Consider the following 25,667-nt stretch of genomic DNA (forward strand, 5'->3'; position numbering starts at 1 on the left):
AGAACTATTAATTGGTCAGCTCTGAAGCACAGGGTTGCTTTCAAATACTGTTAGAATTCAGTAGAGCCCCCAAATCAGAAGATTTTTTTTTCCCTTTCAAATTTTATTGATCTCCTGTGGGTGTAACTTTCCTCAGGGCAAAAACAGGAGCCTTAGGTAAACTAATTAATCCATTCTACATTCTCATAATTAAGTACCTGATACCACCAGTAATACAGTTTAAATAATCATGACTTTTTTAGTCATTCCACCTCCACATAATTTAGGGGCAATAATGAAGTGATACCTCGCTTTTTTACATGGGGTTCTCCTTTTAAGAATAAAATAAAGCAGTGAAATTTTAGATTATTGTTCAAATCCACCTATTTTTGAGGTATTTCAGAGCATTTCAAAGTACAGTCTTGAACAAAAACCACCTACCAGTGATCCTGTCTGATACAGGAAGGTCACAGATATGGCTGGGACTACAGGGGACAGAGAGCACAGTGACCTTGTAATAACATTTAGCAATAAAAACCAGTCCAATATCACTATTGCTTTTATAATCCACCTCTTTCCTCATACCTTAAGCCAAAGAGGGTGCCAATTTACAATTCCTTTAATAACTTTTGTTACCTGAAGAAGTGGTTGTTTCCCCACAGGATTCTGTCTCCATGGTGAAGCTGGATGGGACAAACGACAGCAGAGCCATTCACAAATGTCCTGTGAAAAGGCAAAAATCTAAAGTAAATATAATTATATAAAGCTTAATTTTTTCCCCCTCCCAGTATTACTTTCATTACTGCAACAAGTAAAAGTAGGAGAAGAGATTTATGGATTGCAAACAGGCTAAATATTCCCAGAAAATTCACTGAATTACCCAGTGCCTCAAACTCAGCTTCTTTTGACCTCCTAAGCTCATGAAGTTCAGTGCATTTAGACAGATATTACTACAGCTGTGTCTGGGGAGTAAAATTAGAGCTTAAAAATGAGCAGCCTGAAAAAGTCAGCAGAAAAAAAAACAACACTTGCACACTGCTCTGAAATACAGACACAAAGTAGAAATATTTGATTAAGGCAACAGACACCTTTGCTACATGCATTGCTTAAAGACACTAATTGAAATAATCAGAAACTACTTTTATTTCAGAGTCAGATTAAGTTTGAAAATAGGATGATGGGATAACTCAAATTTGAAGGGAAACTCAGGTTTGTCACCCAGTCAAATCCGCTCCAAGCAGGATCAGCCACAAATCAGCGTAAATGAGAAAAGTTTGAATTTTGTGTATTAACAATAAATTATTGGAGATGCTGACTCTGCATGTCATTCTGTGATCAATCTGAATATGCCAGCTGCTTCTCAAGTAGAGCTACTTAATTGAATAAAGCAACAAATGCTTCAGCAGCTCTTTGCATATCAACAGATTTCCTAGAAAATTAATTCAAATTTTGATAGGAGTTGCATCTACACAGCTGCAAATCAGTGTGTATCTACTTGCTGAAAGCACATGCAATTTACCCATCTTCTCTTTGAAAATTTGGTCTACAAACACCCTCCCTGAGAGAAATCTCACTGGAATGGAACATGAGTTGACAGAGGAACAGGTGACAATTAAAATGTAAAAGCAGCATACAAGAAGCAGAATTTTCCTTACTACGAAGGAGATGGAGAAGTTTGTTTTCCAAGCATCTTAGTGCACCATTAATCATAAAACACTGGATAAAATGACAACTATCAAACAGCTGTGGCTGCATTTTATTCCTTCACCTGGTGTTTTTTTGAGGGGTCAGCATAACCTGTCCTTCTGGGGTGATGTCTATGATGCAGTGCTCAGGAAGAATTCCCATTCCACACAGCTGGATATCTTGAGAGTTGTCTGAGCCTATTAACGTGTGCTCCTGGGGAAAAATTAATTCAGATGTTAATGATGGATTGCAGAGGTTCACTGGGTCTAACACACCCATTCTCCTTCTGGATGTGTTGTGTCATCTGGTCCCAAAATTTCACAGCTGTTCAATTCTTCCCTTAGAGGGAAAAAGGGAAGCAAATCAACACTTTGTCTCACAGTAACAAGCAGGGAGCACTGAGGAAAGTTTACAGGCAACAGTTAAACATGAAAATGAAGAGAATTTCATGATTTAGTGGAGGAATTCAGTGCCTTGGAATGTTGTAGAAGCCAAAGGAATGAAGGATTTCAGGCAGGAATTAGGACAGGCTCGCAATGGCAGATCCACGGTTGATTATGGAGGTTCCACCTCGATCAGCAACAGCTCAGGAAATTCCTGGAGCACTCAGGTATGGGGGATTTGGAAGATGAAGGATCACCCCACACACAGAATTGCTGAGGTTGGAAAAACCACTCGAAGGCCATTCAACCAACCCCCAGCTCTGACAAGGCCACCGCTGCCCCGTGTCCCCAAGTGCCACATCCACATGGCTTTAAAATCCCTGCAGGGATGGGAACTCCAGCACTGCCAGGGCTGGCTCCCCCTTTTGGCACAGAAACCTCTTTTTTAGGCATCTCCAAGGAAATTTTGAGGAACAGTTTAGACAGGTCAGTTCAGGTTGTTCTTCAGTACTTGAAGGACCTGGTGAACACACAGTTCAGAGGGAACATGGGCAAATATTCTGAGAAACAACAGAGTAGTTTTATCATCATAATTTCAAAGGACGGGGATTTTTTTACACCAAAATTCCCCAGGAGCAAGACAAATCTGAGATATTAAAAAAATAACGAAGACTAATTGAAGGAGATCTACCTTTGTTAGAAAATCTAACCCAAGGAGCTTTCCCTGGAAAAGGAAAGGAGCACAGAACCACCTGAGACTTTTCCTGCTGGCACTGATGGGCCAAAGGCTTTGCCTTGCTCTTGTCCTTGTTCCCAGTGACCACTGGGAGAAGTGGGATCTGTCCCAGTATCTGTCAGTGATTTAGCAGCTGAGTGACACTGTGGACTTTTATGTGCAAATCTGAGAAAGAGTTAATCTCTCCCAAAACCTCAGCTCTTATCTCCTTTTTAATGTGGTTATTTTCAGCAGACACAACATGGAAAAAGTGTTCTTGTTTTTATTGAGATATCGCAGAGCCACGACGGCAGATACAAAAGAGGATCACGTATTTCCTAAGACTGACTAAACCAAAACCATCTTTCAGCCTAATTGCTGATTTTGTGGCTGCTGTCAGAGTTTCTACCCCACTTCAAAGGGAAGAGAACGATTTAATGTGAAGCTCAAACCACTGATGTTTGCTGCGAAATTTTTAGAAGTTGCACGCCAAGATGTGACTTAAAAATGGTTGTGCCTCTTTTCTCCTCCTGAGCCCTCCATCTACAATTTGTAAAAAACCACAATAAACTGCCCAAGTGTTTCAGCACAGGGTCCAGAAGTCACATCATGTGTTTGATGGTTAATACCAGAAACAGGACTGCACATCAGAAGTGCTGAGGCAGAACAGAACTTGTTTTTCACTCCTGGCAAGTTGCATGAAGAGGATTAAAAATGCATTTCATAAACTGAAGACAGCAGCCAGAATTTAGACTGCACATGAAGAAGCTGGCTACTGCTACGCCCAACCCTCATATAAAACATTTTCATAGGTAAAAGCTTGTGAAATTTTACATTAAAAAAACCCAACCAACAAAAAAAAATCTCATCCCAGAAGAGGAAATGGTTTCTCAAAAAGAACACATCTAAATTTCTTGTTAAAAAAAAAGGCAAAAGAAAACCAAAACAAAAACATCGAATCCCCAAACCTTTCCTGTGCTAGAAATAATTACACTTGAAATAAAAAGGTTGTGTAAGATAAAAATTTTAATATTTTCAGATATACAGTTTTGTAAAACTCTCTAAGTTTTTACACCTCTGCTAAATGAATTAGAGGCCCACTTCTGACATCAGAAAATTTTTATATACAAAAAAATATTTTTACCTTTAAATAGTACACCAGGAGTTCATTGAGAGCTGGATCTGCATTCAAATTAACCAGGAAGCACTTATTATCCCCAACTTTTATTCCAGAGGACTGTAGGGATATGCCAAGACTTTCCAGCTGTTTCTGACGCTCCTGTAAGAGAGCAGCCATCAAAATTTATCCGATTGACGCACAACCCTTCGGAAATCCATTCCCATCTGCAAAAATGACAAATTGATACTTCTAGAACAGGAAATTCCTCCTTCTGCATCAGGTGGGGCACAGAAGCCTCGGTTCTACCAAGCTCTGAGCGGGGGTATCTGTGATTCCTCCTGTCCTCGCCCCTCTGCTCTGGGAGGGCTCCGTGCTGTGGTCCCACACATTCCCATATTCCCAGTGGGAAATGAAAGCAGCCGGGAGCAGCCTCCTGCAGCACTGCAGAGCTTCTCCATGACCTCACTGGAACAGCAAAACGCTACCACAAAGCCATCTCTAGAGCCCTTTATTCTCCCTTTCCAGCTAAAAAGCAACAAGTTAAGTTAAATCCCTGCCAAGCCAAGCTCCATGTCTATCCTTTGTTCCAGAGCAATCAAAATGACAAAAAACTGGCAACCTGCTATTTAAGTAATGCAAAGAACACTTCCTGCTGAACAAGAATAGCAGCGTTTTGGATGGTGTTTTGTTCTTGTCAAAGGACTTCATAGAAATGCCCAACAAAGCATTACTGTGCAAAAATGTACATCTCTCAAAGGGAAGGGTTTGGGTGAGACCAGAGCAGTGAAAGGAACATTAAACATTTCTGACTTAGGAACAGAAAGGGATTCTTCTATAAAAAAAAACCACTGGGATAGAAAAGTTGAGGATTGTTCCCAGGATCAGAGAGAAACTGAAGTGAGACTCACTGTCCACAACAGCAAAAAAATAAATAAAAAAAAATAGAAATAATTATGGGAGGGTGCTCACACGATTACTGGGGGAAGCAGAAACAGGAGAGGGTGAAATTAAATAATAAGAAGTAAAAAAAACATACAAAAGACCTACAGTGCTTTCCCTGTGTTGCTGAGACTTTTAAAAATATAAAATTAAATAATGTATGAATAATCCTGGAATGATTATCTTTACCTATCACTGTGCTTTATATTTAAAAACTGAGTATGCCACAATATTCAGAATCATTCTCTGCTCAGCACTGGAGCTGCACCACGTCTAATCAAGATTAAAATTGCAAAGAAACGGCACAACTTGCTCTTGGTTTTCTGTTCCCTGTCTCCCCACACACTTACAAACCCAACATAATGTCCTTGTAAGGAAAAGTCATGTGTGTGTGTGTGAGAGAGAGAGAAAACAAAGAACAGAGGAGAAACTGCAGCGTGATGTCGAAGATCTCCCTTCCAATCACCAGTGCCAGGCTCTGAAGTTCACAAAAATCCTTATTATCTACAAAGATAAAGCACATGTTGCCCTAAGGAGAACTTGGCCCACAATGTGAATCTCTTAGGATTAACTGAGAGAAAAAGAGCCAGTTCCTGTTAATTTTTTCTCAAGACTTCAATTAATTAACTTAAACATCGAAAAAAACATTAAAAGTATGTCAAATGCTCACTGAAAACGCAAAAAATTGCCTGTTCATGTGGCTGGTGGTTAAGGCTCTGAACTCTTATTGATGCCTCTTCGATGGTCCTTGCTCTCTGCTAGGAATCAGCCTTTCCTCAAAGATTTACAAATATCCCTCCATCCTGACATAATTTGACAGACAGATGGAAAAAGCAAAGACAACATGTGGAGAACAGAGCTCAGCCCCCTTTCCCTACATCCCTGTCCCACTTGGGAGTAGGAAGTAGAAAATCAGGAGTTGAGCCTGGAAAAAAAGGAGAAGAGGGGAGAAAGTGTTTTAAGATTTAGTTTTTTATTTCTCGTTACCTTACTCTGATCTGATTGGTAACTAATTAATCTCATTCTCCCCAGTCAAATCAGTTTTGCCCATGACAGTAATTGATGATTGATCTCTCCCTGTCCCTTATCTCCACCCAGGAACCTTCTGTTACATCTTCTCTCATCTGTCCAGGTGAGGAGGGGAGTGACAGAGTGGCTTCCACTGACTTCCAGACAGTCCTAAAACACCCTGTGCTGCTCAAACACTTATCTTTATCCCTCCTCAGGAAAAAATATCCCTATTTCAGGGCTCATAAAACTCCCAGCCCTGAAACATCCTACCAGGCTGGGAATTTAGAGACAGAAAGGCAGAGAGTTAAAGCAGCAGCATGCAAACCTCAATGCACATTTAGTCTGGAGAGCTGAGCCCATTACTTCATTTTTTTCAACCTCCTCACACATTCAATGCCTAGAAACTATTGTGTAGGGTAAGAGCAGGGGTTTTTTTACTGTTATTATTTTTTATTTCATTCTTTTTTCCACCCTTATACACAAGGAGGAATTACATTGAAAGGCAGGAAGCCCTCGTAGTCACAGGCAGCACTTCTTACAATGGATCTTTAAAACCAAAGTCAACACAGTCTATTCTGATTGTGGCATCTACAAGAGGGCTTTGTACCAGAGGCTCCCTTCTCCCCTTATTTATTACACACTATTCATCACCTCCCAACAGTCCTCCCCCTCCCAGAGCTCCCCTCTGCAAACAGATACATCAGCATTTGTGTGGGAAGAACCAGGAGTGCCGTGCAATAACCGTGGTGACCTGCATCATTTTTCCAACGTAATCATCTCCAGCTATGCTCTGAGGCCCAAAATATCACTTTAGGAGCTATTAAAACACACAGAGATCCTCAACAGCTCTGTTTTTTATCATTCTGAATGCCCTTTGCCTGGTGCATTGAGGCACTCAGTCCATAACCTTGCACTGAATGCTCTCAGTGGTCCCTCATCACAAACAATTTTACTGCCTGGAGAATAGAAAAATCCCTGTAATCCTCTCATCTGTGGATTATTTTTTTTTTTTTTCTAAATAACTTCTCCATTTGCATACAGTGACAATTTATTCTTGTCACTGGAGTGGTAATCTGGGAGGCACCCATCTATCACAGGAATTAAGTGAAGCTTTTCAAAAGGGCAGCAAGCTTGACCTACTTACCCATAAATGTGGGGAGAGACTCAGACAACCTCTATGAAGTGACAGACAAAGAAAACAAACCTATTTTTCATAAAAAATGGGGGCAGGGAAGGAGGAAATAAAGCAGCAAACCTGAGCTATCTCCTCAGTTTTTCGTAATTTCTCTTCCCAGGTCACGGTCATCTCCTGAATCAACTTTTCCGATTCCTCCAATCGTTCTTTTAATTCTGGTGATTTCATAGCCTGCAGGAATAAAAGCAAATGAAACAAGAAAAGCGTGTTGTGCTTTGTGGTTTTTTCCCTCTGCAGCCACACAGATGGGGGAATAAAGGCAACATGGCTCATTTTTCAAGGCACACTTAGCAGTAAGTAAAGGGGTCTTTAAAACACATATTGCACGTAAAGAATCCACCAAAAATCTCTTTTAATTAGTTTCAAGTACAGATGTTAACGTGGAGTTTATGTACTTCAACACAAACCAATTACATGATACTGGCAGGTTTGCACAGAGATACTCACACACAAACTAATCTTATTTCTACAGCCCAAGTGACTCATATCAAAAACAGTTTTATTTTTCAAAGATCCTGCTGCTCTGGTGATGTCCCCCTCAGCTGTCAAACCCTCAAAATGACACCTCACATCTCAGTAAACTTGCCATGCCACTAAAATATTTTTATTGCTCATTTTTAAGTGGCCTGATGTGTGCAGTATTTTTTTTCTATGGGAAAAATGCAATTTTCTATAGGAAAAAAGCTCTTCTGGTTATGCACCTCCACACTTGTACACGCAGTTTACAAAGTGAGTATCAAAGGAAGCTTTACAATGTCCTTCTGGACACTGAAATTCCATTTTCTTGCTAATTTGCCACAGGTCTAATTTTGTCTGGTGAAATAGTCAAAGGCCCATGTTCCAAACAAGGACTGCCTTAAGAGTAAGAAGATCCTCCCATGGCCACCCATCAGACACCCTAAAAACTGAAAGGGAATCAGCATCTCCCCATCCCTGGAAGTGTCCAAGGCCAGCTGGATGGGGCTTGGAGCACCCTGGGATAGTGGAAGGTGTTCCATGGCAGGGGGTTGGTCTAAAAGAGCTTTACAAGGTCCCTTCCAACTCAAACTATTCTGTGATTTTTCAAATTTCCACCTCCACACTGGCATTTCCTCCTCTATTAACCTTGATCAAAAAGCCTGTGGACTTCCTTATGTCATTATTTCATTACTGCTAACGAGGAACATGGGTTTGGCTGGTTGGCATTTATGCAATGCCAATTAAACAATGGGAGCATCGTCCTCCAGCACCAGACATTCCCTTACCACAAACCCCAAACTCCTCACAGGAACCCAGATCAAAGAGTGGCCTCATTACACTGCAGTTCCTTCAAGAAATGTACCAAGTGCCAGGATTGGAAAATCCTGTTTCAAGATGGAAGTTTCCTCTGCCTCAAGACACAACAGTCTAGGAACTGTCAGCTGATGTGTCCTGTGTGAGCTTTTTCTGCTTTAAATACCTAAATATGGGGTAAAAGGGAGAAGGATTTTGGACAAGGGTCTGGAGGGATAAGGAGGAATGGCTTCCCACTGCCAGAGGGCAGGGATGGATGGGATATTGGGAAGGAACTGTTCCCTAGGAGGGTGATGAGGACCTGGCACAGGGTGCTCAGAGAAGCTGTGGCTGCCCCTGGATCCCTGGAAGTGTCCAAAGCCAGGCTGGACAGGGCTTGGAGCAACCTGGGATAGTGGAAAGTGTCCCTGGACAGGATGAGATTTAAGGTCCTTTCCAACCCAAAACCACTCCATGATTCTATGAATTCCACACAGGAGGGGAAGTGAAGCCAAGGCAATTTTCCAAACAAACATTTATAATGCCATAAAACATGACTGGTTCAAAGTGGGGGACACCACCAGGGCAGAATGATGGAGCCCAGATACTCTCAAGGTTTAGTTTGTTCATCTCTTTGGACAATTAGTGAACATTTTCACACGTTTCAGCTGCACAATGACCTGGGTAACTTTCCTCATTCCCTAAAATGCCCAAAAAAAAGCCAAAGAAATGGGTCCAGCCTGACCCACACCCATGGACTGCTCCTCTGCTGGAAGCAGGTGAATTCCCAGGAAGGACAAGCTGCTGGCCTCTGCATAGACAAATTAAAACATGATGTTAATTCTGACAAAAAAAAATATCAAAATGCATGGATTATAAAAGAAAAGGGGAAAAGAAGATAATTCCATAGTCTGTGAGGGGAGAGTCAGCTGTCAAGTTCTGTGCTGCCTCTTTGGGAGAGAAAAGGACACTGACACCAAAGGGTAAAAAAAACCCCAAACCCACAACTTGGCAACTTCTGTATCTGGAAATGAGCTTTGAAAATGTAACCTGTCATAATGAGTCAGTGCTTCTGTTCACTTCAGGAAGTTATTTATGCACATTTCTCTAAGAAAAATTAGATGGGCAACAAATGTAATGAACTGAAAGGAGCACAGGGCTGTGAATGTGGGGTTTGACCTTTACTGTGCAGCCTCTTAACAACAAATTGCTCTGGTTTTTCCCTGCTCTTTGTCAATGCCACTGGGATGACAACTAGGGTGGGATTTTAATACTTGGGAAAGGAAATATTTATTGTTTCATCCTTAGGAAACACTACTTCATTACTTTGGACAGCAGCCATTATTTTGGGAGTAATGCTGAAAAACAAAACAAATGGGGATTACTTGCGACTCTCAACAGCACTGTTAAGGCTGTGGTTGATATTTTAGAGGAATTTTTAGATATTTAATATTATGATATTTAACTTGAGATACCTTAAAGAAACTGATATACACACAGTGGATGCTTAACACATCAGGCAGCTCAAATGAGGAGAGTCCAAAATCCACAAGACATTTGCACTATCACAGCCAGCACTCCCTGCATACCTCATGATGCAAATGCTGTAATCGTAATTTTTCTGAACTGCAAACCACAAGGATTACATCGCCATTGCTCTGTCCCTTTGGGAACAGAACTCAGAATTACACTAATTCTTGGCCTTCATCTAACATTTAGACCATGTTTCTCTTGAAATTTCGCTGCAGAAGCAATCACAGAATAGGTTGGAAATGACCTTGGAGATCATCGAGTCCAACCTATGACCTAACACCACCTTATCAATTAATCCATGGCATTGACTACCACATCCAGCCTTTTTTTAAACACCTCCAGTGAGGGTGACTCCACCACCTCACTGAGCAGCCCCTTCCAATGCTCAATCACTCCTTCTGTGAAGAATTTTTTCCTCATGTCCAGCCTAAATTTCCCCTGGTGCAGCTTAAGGCTGTCCCCTCCCATCCTGTCAGTGGCTGTCTGGGAGAAGAGACTGACCCCCACCTGGCTACAGCTTCCCTTCAGGGAGTTGTAGAGAGATATTGCCTAGTGCCTGTAAGAGATTCAACAGAACAAGCAGGAAAACTTTATTTAACTGAAGTCACATCTCACAGGATGTGGCCATGCTGAATTCTTAAAATAAATCAGCAGAGCTCTGCTTAGAAATCCCCCAGTGTTAACTGGAACTATCCATGTCTCCATGCCCTCTGCATCACAGAGTAAAACCAAGAATGCTCAACAAGGTGTTCAGCATCTCAATGAACACCCACGTTTCAAGATGGAAACTCCAGAAAAATGTAAAAAAAAAAAAAAAAAAATCATATAAAGGGAGATTTCAGCATCCCCTGGACACCCTGCAACGTTCCCTGGGGGAAACTCCTTTTGGAGAGCCGGGGATTTGCCAGGCTCCCAGTTTGTACCTCGGCCTTGGTGAGCTGCTCCCGCAGTTTCTCCACCTCCTCGCGGAGCTCGCGGATGATGCGGGCGTTGGGGTCCTCGTTGACCACGGCGTGGTTGACGATGTTCTTGGCCCTGTCCGCGTAGCGCAGCGTCGACAGCGTCTCGTCGTAGTTGTCGGCCGCCGGGCTCACCGTGGCCACCATGGCTGTCTTGCTGTTGCCCCCGAGGCTGTCCTGCAAGGTTTTTATTTTTATTTTGTTTTTTATTTTGTTTTGTTTTATTTTGGCTTAAGAGTTTAAGTTGCGCAAGCGAAGAAAAAGTCGCGATTTTCAATGTTCGCTTTTGAAAGCTCGTTGAGGAAATGTCATTCTTGGCTTTTGACATTCTTGGCTTTTTTAGTTTCAACAGGAATTAAAAAATGGCTCTGTTTTGGGCTTTACAGGGCCTGGTAAAGGCTTCAAAGGTTTCTTTCTGTGTTTTCTGCTTAGATTTACAAACCAGAATTGTAAACACTTCAGCACTGAACTTCTCAGACGCTACTGAGGGAGCTCAGGAAAAACCACGATGAAGTCAGATTATCTCATTTCAAAGACTAGAAGACAGATGTCTTCAAGAAATAAATTACTGAAATATCTCTTCATAAACAATGTAGCTGATTTTATTCCTATAAACATCCAGAATGGGGCCCTTCCTTTCCTCCTGCTGGCACAGCTCACAAATCTAAACTGAGTTACATAAGAAATTACCCTCCTGGAATTTGCTTGAGAAGAAGGGCATGAATCAAGGAAGGAAACAAGGAAGGAAACAAGGAAGGAAAGACTCAATCTTTTTATTGACCATAAGATTATGGTTTACAATTTCAGCCAAATATAGATATATAAAACTAAAATATTCTGGTTTAAATTGTGCAGCAGATTTATTTTATTTTTTTTTTTTTTTTATTTTTGCTTGGCAGTTTGGTTTCTTTGGTTTGTTTGGAATTTTGGGGTGGGGTTTTTTTTTTGTTTGTTTATTTGTTTTCTACCCAATATCCCTTTCTGAGACAAACCACACTCTTAATTTTCATCTTCAATAACCCATGAAATGTAGGTCAGGCATTGCCATTAGAACAATCTGACTGCATTAACTGCTTGTCAAATCATTTCAATTCCAAAGCACACGTGGAGCTTTCCCCAGCAATCATTAAAATGCCCCTTTAAGTATTTCCCCAAGAATCTCTTTTTGGCTGCGTGATGCCTAAACCAGTTTGACAGCAGTCAGGCTGTTGGCAGCACTTGGCTGTCTCTGGTCATGCAAAAGGGCATGGAACTCATATGAAATGTAAATATATAGTGTTCAACACAGTCAGCACATGCAGGTAAAGTGTATTTACACAGAAACCAGTGGAAAAGAACAACTTTTTGACTGATCTCACGGTGACTTTTCTCATCCAAGGACTAGCCAATGTTTACTCCAAATTAATCCATGGCTTGGGAGGGTCTCCTCTGTACCACAGAAATGGTTTTCCAACTGAAAATTTTAAGACCAACAGGAGCACTAATTGATCATTCCATGGGATTTCCTGGCAAAAAATTAGGAATGACACCCTGCAACTGCAATCCCTGTTCTTCATAAAAAGCTGAAGTTTGGCAGGGAGCTGGCCAGGTACTCCCAAATCCAACCCTAACGGTTTGCACTTTGGGAATGTCCTTCACTGCACTAATTAGCTCCAAAATAGGATGAATTCATTATCTGAATTGCAGCTCTGCTGTAGAGGCAGCTGAGAACGCTGTAACAGTGATACACCAGAACCCTCAATACACCCATTATGAACTGGGCAAAGTCCCTCTTGCAGCAATTCAAGCCCAATGCCAGATTGTCTGATAAAGTTTTATGTATAAACCCCATGTGCTGATTTCACTGGTTTCTTCAATGATAAGCAAGAAAGGTAAAAAACCAGCAAATCAGCCTCTCACTAGTGAAGAGTGTAAATGAGCCTGGCAAGGCTTGCATACACTAGAGAGATAATGGAAATAAATAAGTTATTTCTAAGAATTAACTAGCTTTTTCTCCTATAGCAGCAAGATTGCTGTGAAAAAAACTCAAAAATGACATTTTTAATAGCAGCCATCAGGCTTCTGATGACACAGGAAAACAAGATGTTTCTGCCAATACAATTTGATTAAAACAGGAAGTTACAGAACTGACAAAACTATTTTACTCCCTGCACATAACCTGATGCCACCGCTCAAGCAATGATATTTTTTACCTGGCGCTTTTGTCTAAAATCCTCAACAAAATTAAGCAAAAACTGTCAGTTCTTGAGGTCTCCTGAACTGATTTCTCAGATTTGTGGGGAGACACTGTATTACAGATATTCCTGCAGTTAGAACACATTTAGTCTGCTTTGGTATCATAATTAGAAGTGGAAAGCCATGGAGGAAGGACAGCCCACCATCTCATGGCTTCTCCAAACACGCCTCTTTACTGGAATAAATCCCTCCTTTGATCTCTAATTTAAAAAAAAAAAAAGTTTAAATTTTCCCCCTTTTCCCCCTTTCAAAACAAAGCTTCAACGAGAGCTTGTTTGTTAAAAAACCCCAAAAGCCCCCAACCCTTTTGCTGGCTGATGTTGGACACAAAGAGGGTTTTCCCTGAAAGGAGGCAGAACAAAAGTGGGCTCCCATTCCTGCGCCGCGGCTGGCCAGCGGCACCGTGGCCACAATGCCTCAGACAGGTGCTGGACAGGAATTGCAGTCTGCTCCCTGGATTTGTTTAGAAATGGAGCAGCAGAACTAATTCCAACAAGGCTGGAAATTCGTGGAGGAGGTTTCCACCCTGCTGCAGCCACATCAGGAACCCTGAGCGGGGCAAAGAGAAGCTGGGCAGTGGCTTTGTTGGCAAAAAAAAAAAAAAATCACTTGTTTCTGATGAATGGGAGTGAAAACTCAGTGTAAATAGAGTGGTACAAAAATGTATTTAAACACTGAAAAAGCCTCAGTGCAAGAACACTGTGCTATGAGGACTTGTTTTACTCAGACACTGTGTTGTGCCATTTAGATTTTTACTTGGCTATTTGATGTCCACATCTGTTAGGGATAAATAATTTCACAAGTCATACTAAATGGTTCATTAAAAGGCAGCACTGAGAAAAATGAAGGTTTGTGTGCCAAGAGGTTACAGGAGCAGGGATTTTGTTTTACTTAAGCAGTGAATTCAACTTTGTTTTCAAATCTCTGCAAGGAAAATGTGTTGGGTTTTTTTTTATCTCCACACTTCTGTACAACCTGCAAGTCACCCTGTCTTTTTCCTTCCACATGCATTTAAATCCTAGGGATGTGAAATTTAAACACCACCTAAAAACATTGCTAAAAAAGGGTGGGGAAGCCAAGACAACAAAACCTAGCCAGAGCACCTACAAAAAAGTAAGAGGACAAAGAAAGATGCCACAAGTTGGTTTCTTCTCAGATTATTTCTTTCTACCAATAAGTATCTCAGTTGCTCCTGGAAAACAACTAAACAGAAATAAAAGAAGAAATTTGACATCTATAGATCTCATATTTAACAATTTGGGCTTCTTCATTTAGACTGTACAGATCTTCATCCAAGTGCCATCATGATGCACTCCTTTTTCCCCCAAAATAAAGACGAAATAAGAGTCCTGTGCAGTTCAGAAAATGATTTAACTGCTCATTTCACATGAACACCATCCCTGAAGTCTCCTCACCTGTTCCTCAGACTGTAACTGGGATAATCCTCTGCTGACAAAAGTAGAATATCTTAACAATTAAATTAGACAATTAGGAAAAGGTGGTAGTCTTAATCAAGATCTTCAGAGCTAAGCATATCAGTATGTAAAATGAGCTGCGTGCAGAAATAACCCAAATTAAATTAGCCCCAAGGTTGTGTGTGAAGCTGTACTTACACTAACCCATAAAACACACACTGCTTTTCATTTTATTTTTAATGTTCCTTAGTCCTTAGGCCATTGCAGGTCAGCAGAAGACAGGGAACATATTTAGTCTGCAGAGATACTAATGGCTTACATCCAGCTCATTTTCCAAAGACAATTATGGTTAACATCAAACCCAGAAAATGAGGCAAAAAGCACAGAATTTCGATTTCATTTAATGAGACTCTTCTCCCCCTTTCCTCTCTTTTATTTCACTTTAAAAAAAGAAAATTAAAAATAAAAAAAACCAACTTACTTTAAGTAACCAAGTGAGCACAGAATCACGATATGGAACAAATTTGTTCTTGTTCTTGCCAGCAGCCTGATCTGCCAGGGCAGAAATAACCAGCCCCAGAGTTGTGAGGGATCTGCCCAGAGAACACAAACAGTCATTAACAAGGGTAAATATTCATAAGTCAAATGCATATTTAGACAGTGGCTTTCTCTCCAAAAACATGCTCTGGTGAAAAAACTCCTAGTTTAATTTTGATCATGCTTTCTTCACAAAAGCTCCACTCCCATTTTTTTTCAGTATGTTTTCAGTCTTAAAAAATCAGGTCTTCACAATGAAATTCGTGGCAGTTACAGGAACAGAAATGATTTTTGAAAAGATGAGGATCTTACTCCCATATCTCACAGTCATGTCAGAAGGAGAAACAGAGAGAAGGAAAGGAGAAAGATTGACTACAAGCTTTGTAGAGAGAAGGAAAGGAGAAAATTGACTACCTGTTTTACAAGTAAGGCTGTATTTAGCAGAAAATGGTGATTAAAAAAAGGAAAATAAATCATCTCAAAGTCTTACTTGTTAATGTTGCTTCCTTCTTTCAGCCTGTCTCCTGCAGCACCAGTTTTAGTCGCCCTTTCACTACCAGCCAAGTCCACCAAGCTGAGCTTGCCCACCTTCTCACCTGATGTCTGGGGAAGGAACCAGAGAACAGCCCTTGTTAGGTCACTTCAATCAAGTTACATTGTTTGATGTATTTTACAACAGGAATCAAACTTCATTTTTGGTGTAAACTCTTGTTCTCTTTGAGAACAGCTGGATTTGAGCAGTGTCCTGCGCTGAGTCACTACCTGCTGCTTCAGAAACAACAGTGAAGTCATGGATGGTGTGAAGTCAGGTACTCTGATACCTTCAAACATCTCAGAAATCTCCAGAGATGTACACAGGGCATGCTAATGAAGTGCTGAACCATGAAAAATTGCAGAGTTATACCAAAGGAGTGACAAGCAGAGACATGAGGTTCACAATCCCATCCTGAAAACAGTCTCCTAGAATCCTCGGATTTTATAGCAGGGTTTCCTCTGTTTTTCATTGACCAGGAATTAAACCTGGCAAGAAGCACGTTACAATTTACATAAATTATCAGAATTGCAAAGTCTCCTTTATCCTTATCAGCCTCCTGGAACACGATCCCAGCTATGTGAGCATTTAAACCTATAATGCAGATTTTGTTACAAACCCTTTCATCTCATTTGACCCAAAATGACATTCTGAAGCACCCCATGGGTTCCCTAAATCAATTAGAAACAGAAGAGCCAACTGTCTTTGAGAACAGCTTGCTCACATCGTGTTCTACTGCAGCATCTGCACCTTCAGCACCTCAGGATCCCAAATGCAAAATTTACGTTCCCGTAAATGAATGGGATAATCAGAATCAATAAGCTTTCAAAAATGTCACCCTAAACCTATCAAAATATGATGTTTTCATGGAATGTGCCACTTCCAGGACTGAAAGGACCAGCAGATAGGAGAACAGGGATTTCTGTGGCAGAAGTTCACACTGGAAGGTGCAGAGAAGATGGACAGACACAACCACTCTGCATCCAGGCTCAGCAGGACCACACAAAAACCAGGTATGAAAAGCATGCAGAGGAGCCATAGCAAAACTGGAATGACAAATTATGGAAAAATAATAATAATAAAAAAAAAAAAATCAGCACAGTACGATGCTGATTTGAAGTGGAAAGGAAAAAAAAAATCCAAATGAAGAATGAGGAAAATTGTGTGGATAAGAAGATTGGTGGAAACAGAGAAATTAGAAGGAAAAAAGCCCAAATTCTTGTTATGTTTTCCAATATATTCAATATTTAGGCACAGATTTGCTCTGTGGACACTCAAAATTTCTCCAAGCCTTTGAAAATGTTAAAGAATTGTCCAAGCACAGAATCTATCAATGAAGTTTAAAGACACTTCCTTCAATTCCAGTTTATCACCATTTTCTGTGAGGGACTTAATAATATTGACCTAATGTATTTCAAGCACCTCTTCACAGCATGTTTATGTAAAAGGGAACATAAATTAAAATATCTGCAGCTTTAAATGTTTTTTCAATATTTAATATATACACATAAAAGCATTAATGGTGCACAATGCAAAATATTGAAAATTAGTATTTTTTTCAATTTAGAAAGTTGATAATTCATACAAATTTGCATTAATTTATAATTTAATTAATTTCATTAAATTGATAGATAAAATAAATATATTAATATGACTTAAATAGAAAATTAATATTTATCAATATTTAATAATTATAAATTAAAATAAATTAAATCAATAATAAATTAATTAAATTAATTACATTTTGTAATTTATACAAATGTGCATTAAATAACCATGGGAAGGAAATCACCAGAGGTACACTCAGGTGTATTTCTATTTTTCACCTATTTTATCTCTAGCCTGTACTACAAACTGCTGCCTTCCAAATAAATGTTTGGTTTTTTTTTCCTGTGAAATACATTAAAGCAAGAGACACATCCCAGCTTGACATTTGGACCTTGCAACTGGATTTTCTTACCCCTGATTGCACATCATAGAGGGTGTGGGTGAGGATGATCTTGAAGACTGCGTGGGACCGACTGCTCTCCTCGTTCATGTTGGTGGCAGCCACTGTCCGAGATTTGTTGCCCTCAGACATCAAGGACTCAATGTCCTAAATACAATTTTCACAGCCATGAGCATATCTGCATTAACATCCTTATCAATTACCTCCAAAAATCATCTCATCTTGGTCAAATACAGCATTTTCCCACTAAACCTCCCGTTTGTTTCTTCAGAAAAATGTGAGGAAAAAATAAAAGCAATCCCCCCCCTTGAAAGGCTAAAAACTCCACAGTGTCACGACTTCACCCACTCCTCAACCTAGATATTAACTTATCAACAAAAATAATGCACCTGGCTGCAAACAGCAACACTCAAAAGCAGGGAAAGAAGTGAGGAAACAGAAATTTGTGTTTGAACCCTGACACATTTTAGCCTCAGTTGTCCTGGTCTGAGACTCTGGAATAACGACAGAAGTGTGGGAGGTTTATAAAACAGGTCATTATAGTCCTCCAAATTTTAAGAGCTTATTAAGTGCTTTGATCTGTTGTGATGCTTGAGAAAGGTCCAGCTCCCCTGCTCTGGGTTTTCACAGCAATTGTGTAAAACAGTTAAAACCTCAGGGTCTAAACTTGTATTTCTGCAGCTCTAGCTGGGTGATGCTGAAACAACTCAAACAGTCAAACAAAGGACCACCACAGACCACTGACTCCAAATTCTGGATTACACAAAGCTGCTGGGCAACATGGAAAGGCAAAGCATGAAATGTGTCCTGTCTTAGCAGAAACCACCGAGATGGGGTGGGTGAATTGTTTTCATGTCTTGGTGAAGCTGACAGATTCCATCCTGTATTTATCCATTTTCCCCAAAGTTAATGCTCCTTTTAAAAAACAGGGCATTTTGTGAATGCACATACAAACACTTAATATCCTGCAAGCCAGTTTCATGTGATGCTCTCAAGTATTTGCTTGGTAAATAACCATTACTTCATAATTCCAGCATGGGCTGCTGGGAAGGGAAATTACTGAGTACAGCACGACAGGCAAAAAGTGACATAGTGGGGCACTGAGAGCCCGTCCTCTGCTTAATCCTGGGCCTGTAATTAATCACAGAACACTTTCTCATGACAGTGTGCACTCATCTTAAGGCTGAGAGGAAGTCTGTTCCATTCAACACTTGAATTACTTCCAGAATTATTGAGCAGCACAAGACAAAGGGAGTTTCTGCTCTCAGCCCTGCTCTCCCCAGGGATCACAACACAACAATCTACAGCTCTCTTCCTCTAAGGGTACTGATAAGGAGCATTTCAATAATTCTGCCCAGTTTAAGGGACAGCACCTGGTGTTTAGGATGTCAAGATAAGCCCTTCATAAAGTTGATCCTTACCTTGTAGCTAGCAACAGCTAGTTTGGATAGGCCATCTACGTAAGGGCCATAAACACTGTGTTCTCTAACCTTTAATGACTGACGGCTTCTGGTTGGGGGAGAAAAAAGGGATTTATAAGCACATGACTGACTTAAGACAACATTTACACAAAGTCCATTTCTCACTGACACATCTCAAACAGGATGGCCTCACAAATACCCACTGAAGCACAGAGCAAGGGCCAGAATGCAAACAGTGAAAGCTTTATAACACATAAAAAGCTGACACAGACAGTGTTGTCACTTCACAAAAGGTAAATTTAAATTTACTCCAAGCTTTTAGTCCTGCTACGTTATTTTGATTTATAATGAGGAGATGCTGAAACCAGGAAGCAGCAAAAGCCATCCTAGGCAAATGTTTTAGATGGGATCCATTAAGGAAAACTGGTTATGGAAAGGAAGGGTGTAGGACAAATACTACAGTGCCATTCACACACAAATTCCATACCCTTTGGGGTCAAGGAGATCTCTGACTTTCTCATTGTAAATTTCCATGTAGGACACTTCCACTTTGAAACTCTGCTCTTCATTTTCTTCTTTCTGTGCTCTTTCAAAGAGTCCACTGCAAAGTCTAGGGATTAATCCGGGCTGATCAGCAGTACCCATCATGGTGTAGGATTTTCCAGAGCCTGTTGTGAGGGAAGCTGTGCTTAGAGAACATGCAACAAACGTTCCTGCTGTGCAGAATATTGATAGGAAATAAAAAAGGTTAAATTTTTTTTTTTCATTTCAGTGAAAGATATTTGCTCAGTTTTCTGCCTTTAGCCACTAAGCTAAAGATTATTTTAATTAGAAGGAAAAGGAAAACAAGAAATTTGGTTCAGTGTGCTGGAGAACTTTAAGGTAGATGCAGGATTACTGTAGATGACAAGCCACTAACACCCACAATTACTAAACTCTTCAAATTACTCTTTAAATATTACATGAATATAACAATTCAAGATTACTTCAACTGCAGAGGCAGAAAACCTGAGCGATGCTCTGAGCTCAAGGACGACCACGGTCATGCCAAAGATTGTAACACGAAGTGTGAGAAATAAGGGCAGCCAGCAGCAACAAAACCTTACTTCTCATCCTGCCCACCTCATATCTGATGTTACAAAAGAGGAACAACATTTCTTATCTGCGATGGAAGGTTGTTTCTCCTCAAGCAATGTCACAAGAGCTGTGGAAAGCACCTCCAGCCAGAACACAACACCTCTGGAGGGAAACACTTCTCCCTCAATCCTGGACTCACCCGTTTGCCCATAGGCAAAGATACAAGCGTTGTAGCCTTCAAAGGCATTCTGAAGAATATTCTCTCCAAGGCACTTGAAAACAACATCTTGACCTAGAAAATAGAACACACAAGCCAACATTGTAACACAGAGAGAGCTTTTTGTCCCCTGATTTGGATTCTTGGACAATTAGATAAAAGCTGTGAGGGTTTTCCTGCTGCTGCTGCTGCCTAAAACACATCCACTAATCCAGGTTTGCTCCATGGAAAGGAGCAGAGGATGTGCTCCAGATTTATGCTGCTGTAAAAATCAGGGGCTGGGATTATTGTGGGTATACCTGGATGTGCTTAAAGCAACATCCTATCAAGGTTCATACTCAGAAGTTTTATCAGCAGAGAATCTATGACCAACTGCAGAATTTAATCTGCTGGGGGATGACACCTCCTCAAAATATACTCAAAATGTACATTTTAATGACAGTCAGTTGATTTTAATCCAAAGGAATCAGCAGAGCACTGGAAAATTTTACTGTGTAAGACATTGGGTCCACAAGGAGATTTTTGCAGAGAAGGAATCACAAGGATATTCACAGGATATTCTGCCACTGGCAAAAAGTAAGGTGTATCACTTCTTTTGTAATTAACTTTGAGCTTTTTGGATCATTTTCCAAGCAGAGGAAGAAAAGCTTAAAATATCTGGGTAGTAACTACTTGAACAAAACCTATTTTCAGAATTAATTTTACAACCAGGAAAACTCAAGCCTCAACAAGGCATGACAGAACTTGATGGACTAAAAAGTCCTCTCAAATAATTTTCCTTTAAGCTCTTCCTTTCTCTCACTAAAGTTCCTATCTTTACAGGCAAATCCATGCTAAATTCCCCATCAAAAGCAGCAAGAGCTGTGCCAGGCTCAGCTGGGGTAACAATTCCACTGTATAACAGACCAAAATATCAGTTATATAGGCACCAGCACTAGTTTGAGGAACAAAGTATGTAATATTCTTATGTAATTTGTATGGCTGAAAGCTTTTCATGTTTTTCTCAGTGGCTTGATTAGTTGTTATTCAATAGTTATTTGTTAAAGAAATTAAAATAAATACGTGTATGTGTCTTTTTCTTAAATTTTTATAAAATCATTGTTAACAAGTTCAACTCATCCCAAATTCTAAAGCGTAACAGCTCTGAAAGGAATAAATTACAGGGTAATTCCAAACACATTTCATATTTTACCATAACTGTATGCCAAAATGCATTATAATAATACACAGAAAACTTCTAATTGAATACATTACACATTCTCACTAAAACATCTGAATTCACATTCACTTAAATGAAGTTAGGCTTTTAATGTTCCTTTATTAGGTTTTACTATGATGCCAAACTCCCATCAGCACTGAAAAACATGAAGTCACATATAACAGTGTTCCTCAAAATAAATAAATGGATTTGACACATTTAAAATGATGGAGTTGGAGCAGTACTTTAAAAAAAGCTGCAAATGGGAGCCAAACATGGTTGTGCTGAGTTTCTCAACTCTCTGCAGTGCAAAGGGCTGTCAGTGCCCATTGCTATTGTCATCTTTAGAGAAAAGAAACTGGAATGATTGAAGATTTTCCTTTTCCTTTTGACAGCAGCCAGTCATAGAGGGGGCAGCACTTTGTGCCATATGGCCGGTGCCCTGCAGCCAAGGGCTGTACTTTAATCTGATCATTCCCACTTGGAGACAACCAAGCCACAGTAAATATTATTACCTGCATATTTTTCTTTGACAGATTCATCCATAGACCAAAAGCAGTGATCATATGCAAACACCTGCAGGGGAACAAGCAGGACACCTTACAACAGCTGCTGCCAAATCCAACACGTTATTCACATTCTGACATTCTGAACTCAACACACTCAACACATTCCCACTGAATTCCTCATTTTCTAGGAGTTTGAAGCCTAAACAAACACTTCATTTTCCTCTATGCTTTTATTTGTTTCTATTTGTTCCTTTTTGTGCCAACCCCACTCCCCTCTCTCCATGTGCCAACCCAGTGGATGTCAAGGACCTCTCTATTTCTCCCTCCAAACCCATCCTTGCAATTCATTTTTCACCAGAGTTTCTCTTTTGCAAACTGACAGATGTCCTCTAGCTCTTTCTGCCTCCCATCTCTCCGTGCCTCTTGTCTGCATAAATTAAAAACAAGCCTTGGGGTAGGAAGCTCTTCCCATACAAGAGAAGTAGGTATTTATTTAAATTCCATGATAAACCAAAGCCGAATCAAAGTCTAATACTTGCAAAGAATAATAGAAAGCAAACCAGCTTTGTCATTAAAAGAGCAGCACTATAATATTTTTAATAGAAAACTTTCAATTTTGCCATAAATCCATTGAAAGCTCCACAGGCACCTTTCGTCCTGAAAGATGACCTGGAATAATACAATGTATATTTTAGGATGTTTGCAAAAACAGCTCCCCTGGGTATGTATCTGCAAGGAAAAATATTAATTAGGGTAATGTCTGACCTACATTCACACAGACAAAATTTATTCTGTAGGATGTAGGAAAAGGGAAGTGCAAGGGGCTCTCTGGCTGTGGATTTCCCCTCTAAGCTTAATGGAAGCTGCTTTTTCCCCTTTGGATGTCCTGCATTGTAATGTTGCTGACTACCAACATTTATCAAAGTGCTTAACATAGCAAAATCCTTGAAATTTAAATAACTTATCTTCAAAAATACATTGTTTCCCCCCTACTGTGCTGATGCACCAGCATCAACAGATAAAGTAGTTATTTTATAACCTCTGAGGAAACAACAACTTGTGTATTAAAAATTAAAAAAAAAAATTAATCCTTTTTTTTTTTTTCCTTTGAATTCATTTTACAGCTAGAACATATTATTAAAGCATCCCAAGCCTTCAGAACATTTAGTAAACCACCACTGGCTGTATGAGCACATCCATGGAGCTGAACCCTGATATTCCAGGGCAGATTCTTCAGAACAAGTGCAAAGTCACGGGACCATAAAAAACAAAATGAGTTTGCTTTAACACAAATACCAGAAAACGCTTTTAAAAAGCCCACAAAGAACAAATATCCTCCATTCAGAGGCTGCAGTGCTGAGTGTGGATGTTCTCATTTGTTCCTCTGACTCATTTCTTGGCACGGGCTGTACAGAGCATTTCTGCAGCAAGGAGATGCTTCGAGTTTCTTACTCAGCAGCTGATCAGCGACAGAGCTCTGCAAAACGCTTTTAATATCTGGATAATCCAAGAGTGAGCAAGGGATAGGACAACTCTCACACACTGGTAGAAGCCCTTACCTTTGGGTGAGTCCTGCTGTTCTCCAATGCATCAGGAATGGAAAGGATTTGGTACAAGGTCAGGGGAAGAAAAAAGACAAAAGAAGAACAAGGACCGTTAGTTGTAGTGATTTTAGCTTAATTGTGCTATCATTAATCATTGGAATGCACTGTGTTCAAAAAGTTAATTTCTTTCTTCAGAGTTCTCCTTGCTTACAGATCCCAAGTCATTTTATAAACACTTTTAGGGGCAAGATTTGAGATACTGCTCAGAGTTGATTTAAAATTCAAAGCCCATGATTTTCCTCAAGCTGCACCTCTTCCTCACTCTCTCACAGGTTTATTTTTCTTGTGACACCTCTCTCTCTTTCTGGGTGTCACTGCCTCTTAAAAACAAAGTACCCAAGCAACATAAAAATTTCCAAAACCACTTGAACAGGAACTTCAGGAGTGTTATTCAAGAGGAAATTTCAGAGTCCAGCCCCTGGGCTGGCCCAACCCAGCTCTCTCTGGTTGCTGGGACAGCAGAGCAAACATTTGCTTCCCCAAAAGAATGAGCAGAGAACAGCAATTTCTCTACTCTGTTATGTGCAGAATTTAAAAGTTTGGGGGGTTTTGTTTGTTTGTTTTTAAGCAAGTACAAAATTACTGGAGTGACCTTTAAAACACCAGCACGGCCTCAGTCGATGACTGCAGGTTATGCAGCCTCCCCACATCAGAGGAAAAGCAGTAAATACACAACAAGCCACAGATATTCCCCTTGTCCTGGACCTTCCAGATGACATTAGGAAACTCTTGACATCAGCAACGAGTAAAGTCTTGTGACAAGCAACACTGATTTCTTTTGAGCAGAGCAGAGGAAAGACATGGGAGCCATCCAGGATTACCCTCAGAGCTCCTGCTGCTCACAGGGCTTGAGAAGCGAGTTTAAAAATAGTCATTTCTGAGCACTGTCTCTCAAAAACTATTATTTATTACGCAAATCCATCACCTCTTTTTACTCGTGCCTGGATCTGCTCTGTCTGTTTGACAGAACAGGAATGACAGGCACTTGGGAGAGCAGGATGATTATTTAAGTCAAGGTCACCTCGTGTCACGGGGTCATCCGAGTCAGCAATGACAACACAACCCTTCTGCCATCTGGATTAGATGAAATAAAGGTTCCCCCAATGTCCTTGGCAATGAGTTTGGTGTGGACTCTCAGCTGTTGCTCCTGGGTGGATTTTATTGAGGGAATCTCCTTCACTGGGGCTTTGATCCAGACACAGGAGACTCCAGAGAGCCCCTCTGGATCCTTCTCAGAGAGACACAGGAGCATCTTCATGGCTTTCTGTGCTCTGAAATGCTCATGGAGCACTTTGCTGCAGGACTTCACTGGAAACTGCTTTTAGGGAAGCTCTGCTTATATATTTAATTACTGTTCCTACAAGAACTTTCTCCTTGTAAAACAAAGGGAACAGCAAGCCTGGATTCATGAGTTTAGCACTCAGAGATGCGACGCTGCCCTGCTCACATTCCCCAGCCTGTAATTTCTCTCTCTTTGCCTCTTTTGGGCTCAATTCTCTGTGGATATAACTTTTCTCTAGTCTCTCAGCCTCCTTTGGGCTGAATTCTTCTGGGATCCTCTTTCGTGGGGAGTCCCATTTACCTCAGTCCTTATGATTCGAAGAAAACTCCCGAGCTCGTTAGAATTTTGTTTCTTGTGTTTATTGAAGGATCTTTACAAAACTTACCAGGTCTCTCTAGGCTGGTTACAAGGTTAATCTTTGCAATTTGGCACATTTCTTTCTTCTGATGGTACAAACAAGGCCTTGTGGCTCACTTTGTGTCTGATGCACAAAATGGCCCTGAACTACGCAGTTCTTTTATCTTTATACCTATTTTTACCCAATTAACAATAGACACGTATATTATTTTCCTTAATGACCCAATGACCCATCACCTCTGTGATGCACTGTGGCATTTTCTATCCAATCACTGACTATTACCTAAAAACCCCAAGGAGAAGAGCACGAAGAAGAAAGAAGAAGGGACAAGGGACAACACCCTAAATCCTCCATCTTGTCTCCTGTTCTCTAAACTAACTTTTTCACCCAGTGATTTAAGAAAACTTTCTAATCTACACACTTACACTTTTAGCTTTTTCTATCTAACTTTAACATTTGTTTTCATGTATCACCATGAAAACGTGCTCATGAATTTCATATTATATGAAATTCAGTGTTTTTCTAGATCTTATGACTAAGTATCAGAAACAAGGGCACACACT

The 25,667-nt window shown here is 40.3% G+C and overlaps 1 protein-coding gene across 5 annotated transcripts in view; it reads right to left on the reverse strand.

Moving 5' to 3' along the window:
- Positions 1 to 25,667, reverse strand: part of KIF13B (kinesin family member 13B) — a 120,112-nt gene that overhangs the window by 47,754 nt on the left and 46,691 nt on the right. For 2 of the 5 annotated variants that reach the window (XM_058834564.1, XM_058834562.1), the window contains exons 3-15: positions 23,420 to 23,435; positions 21,867 to 21,927; positions 20,136 to 20,228; positions 19,347 to 19,527; positions 18,860 to 18,947; positions 17,451 to 17,585; positions 15,449 to 15,561; positions 14,903 to 15,014; positions 10,736 to 10,948; positions 7,089 to 7,199; positions 3,908 to 4,042; positions 1,748 to 1,878; positions 616 to 702 (exon numbers count right to left, since the gene is read on the reverse strand). In XM_058834564.1, the coding sequence (XP_058690547.1) occupies positions 616 to 702; positions 1,748 to 1,878; positions 3,908 to 4,042; positions 7,089 to 7,199; positions 10,736 to 10,948; positions 14,903 to 15,014; positions 15,449 to 15,561; positions 17,451 to 17,585; positions 18,860 to 18,947; positions 19,347 to 19,527; positions 20,136 to 20,228; positions 21,867 to 21,927; positions 23,420 to 23,435 (1,476 nt within the window). Of the gene's footprint in view, positions 1 to 615; positions 703 to 1,747; positions 1,879 to 3,907; positions 4,043 to 7,088; positions 7,200 to 10,735; positions 10,949 to 14,902; positions 15,015 to 15,448; positions 15,562 to 17,450; positions 17,586 to 18,859; positions 18,948 to 19,346; positions 19,528 to 20,135; positions 20,229 to 21,866; positions 21,928 to 23,419; positions 23,436 to 25,131; positions 25,276 to 25,667 lie in introns of those variants that run through there. The other 3 variants (XM_058834565.1, XM_058834563.1, XM_058834566.1) reach the window with 3 other exon arrangements.

The sequence above is a fragment of the Poecile atricapillus genome, chromosome 3, assembly GCF_030490865.1.
Source record: "Poecile atricapillus isolate bPoeAtr1 chromosome 3, bPoeAtr1.hap1, whole genome shotgun sequence".
Taxonomy (NCBI): domain Eukaryota; kingdom Metazoa; phylum Chordata; class Aves; order Passeriformes; family Paridae; genus Poecile; species Poecile atricapillus.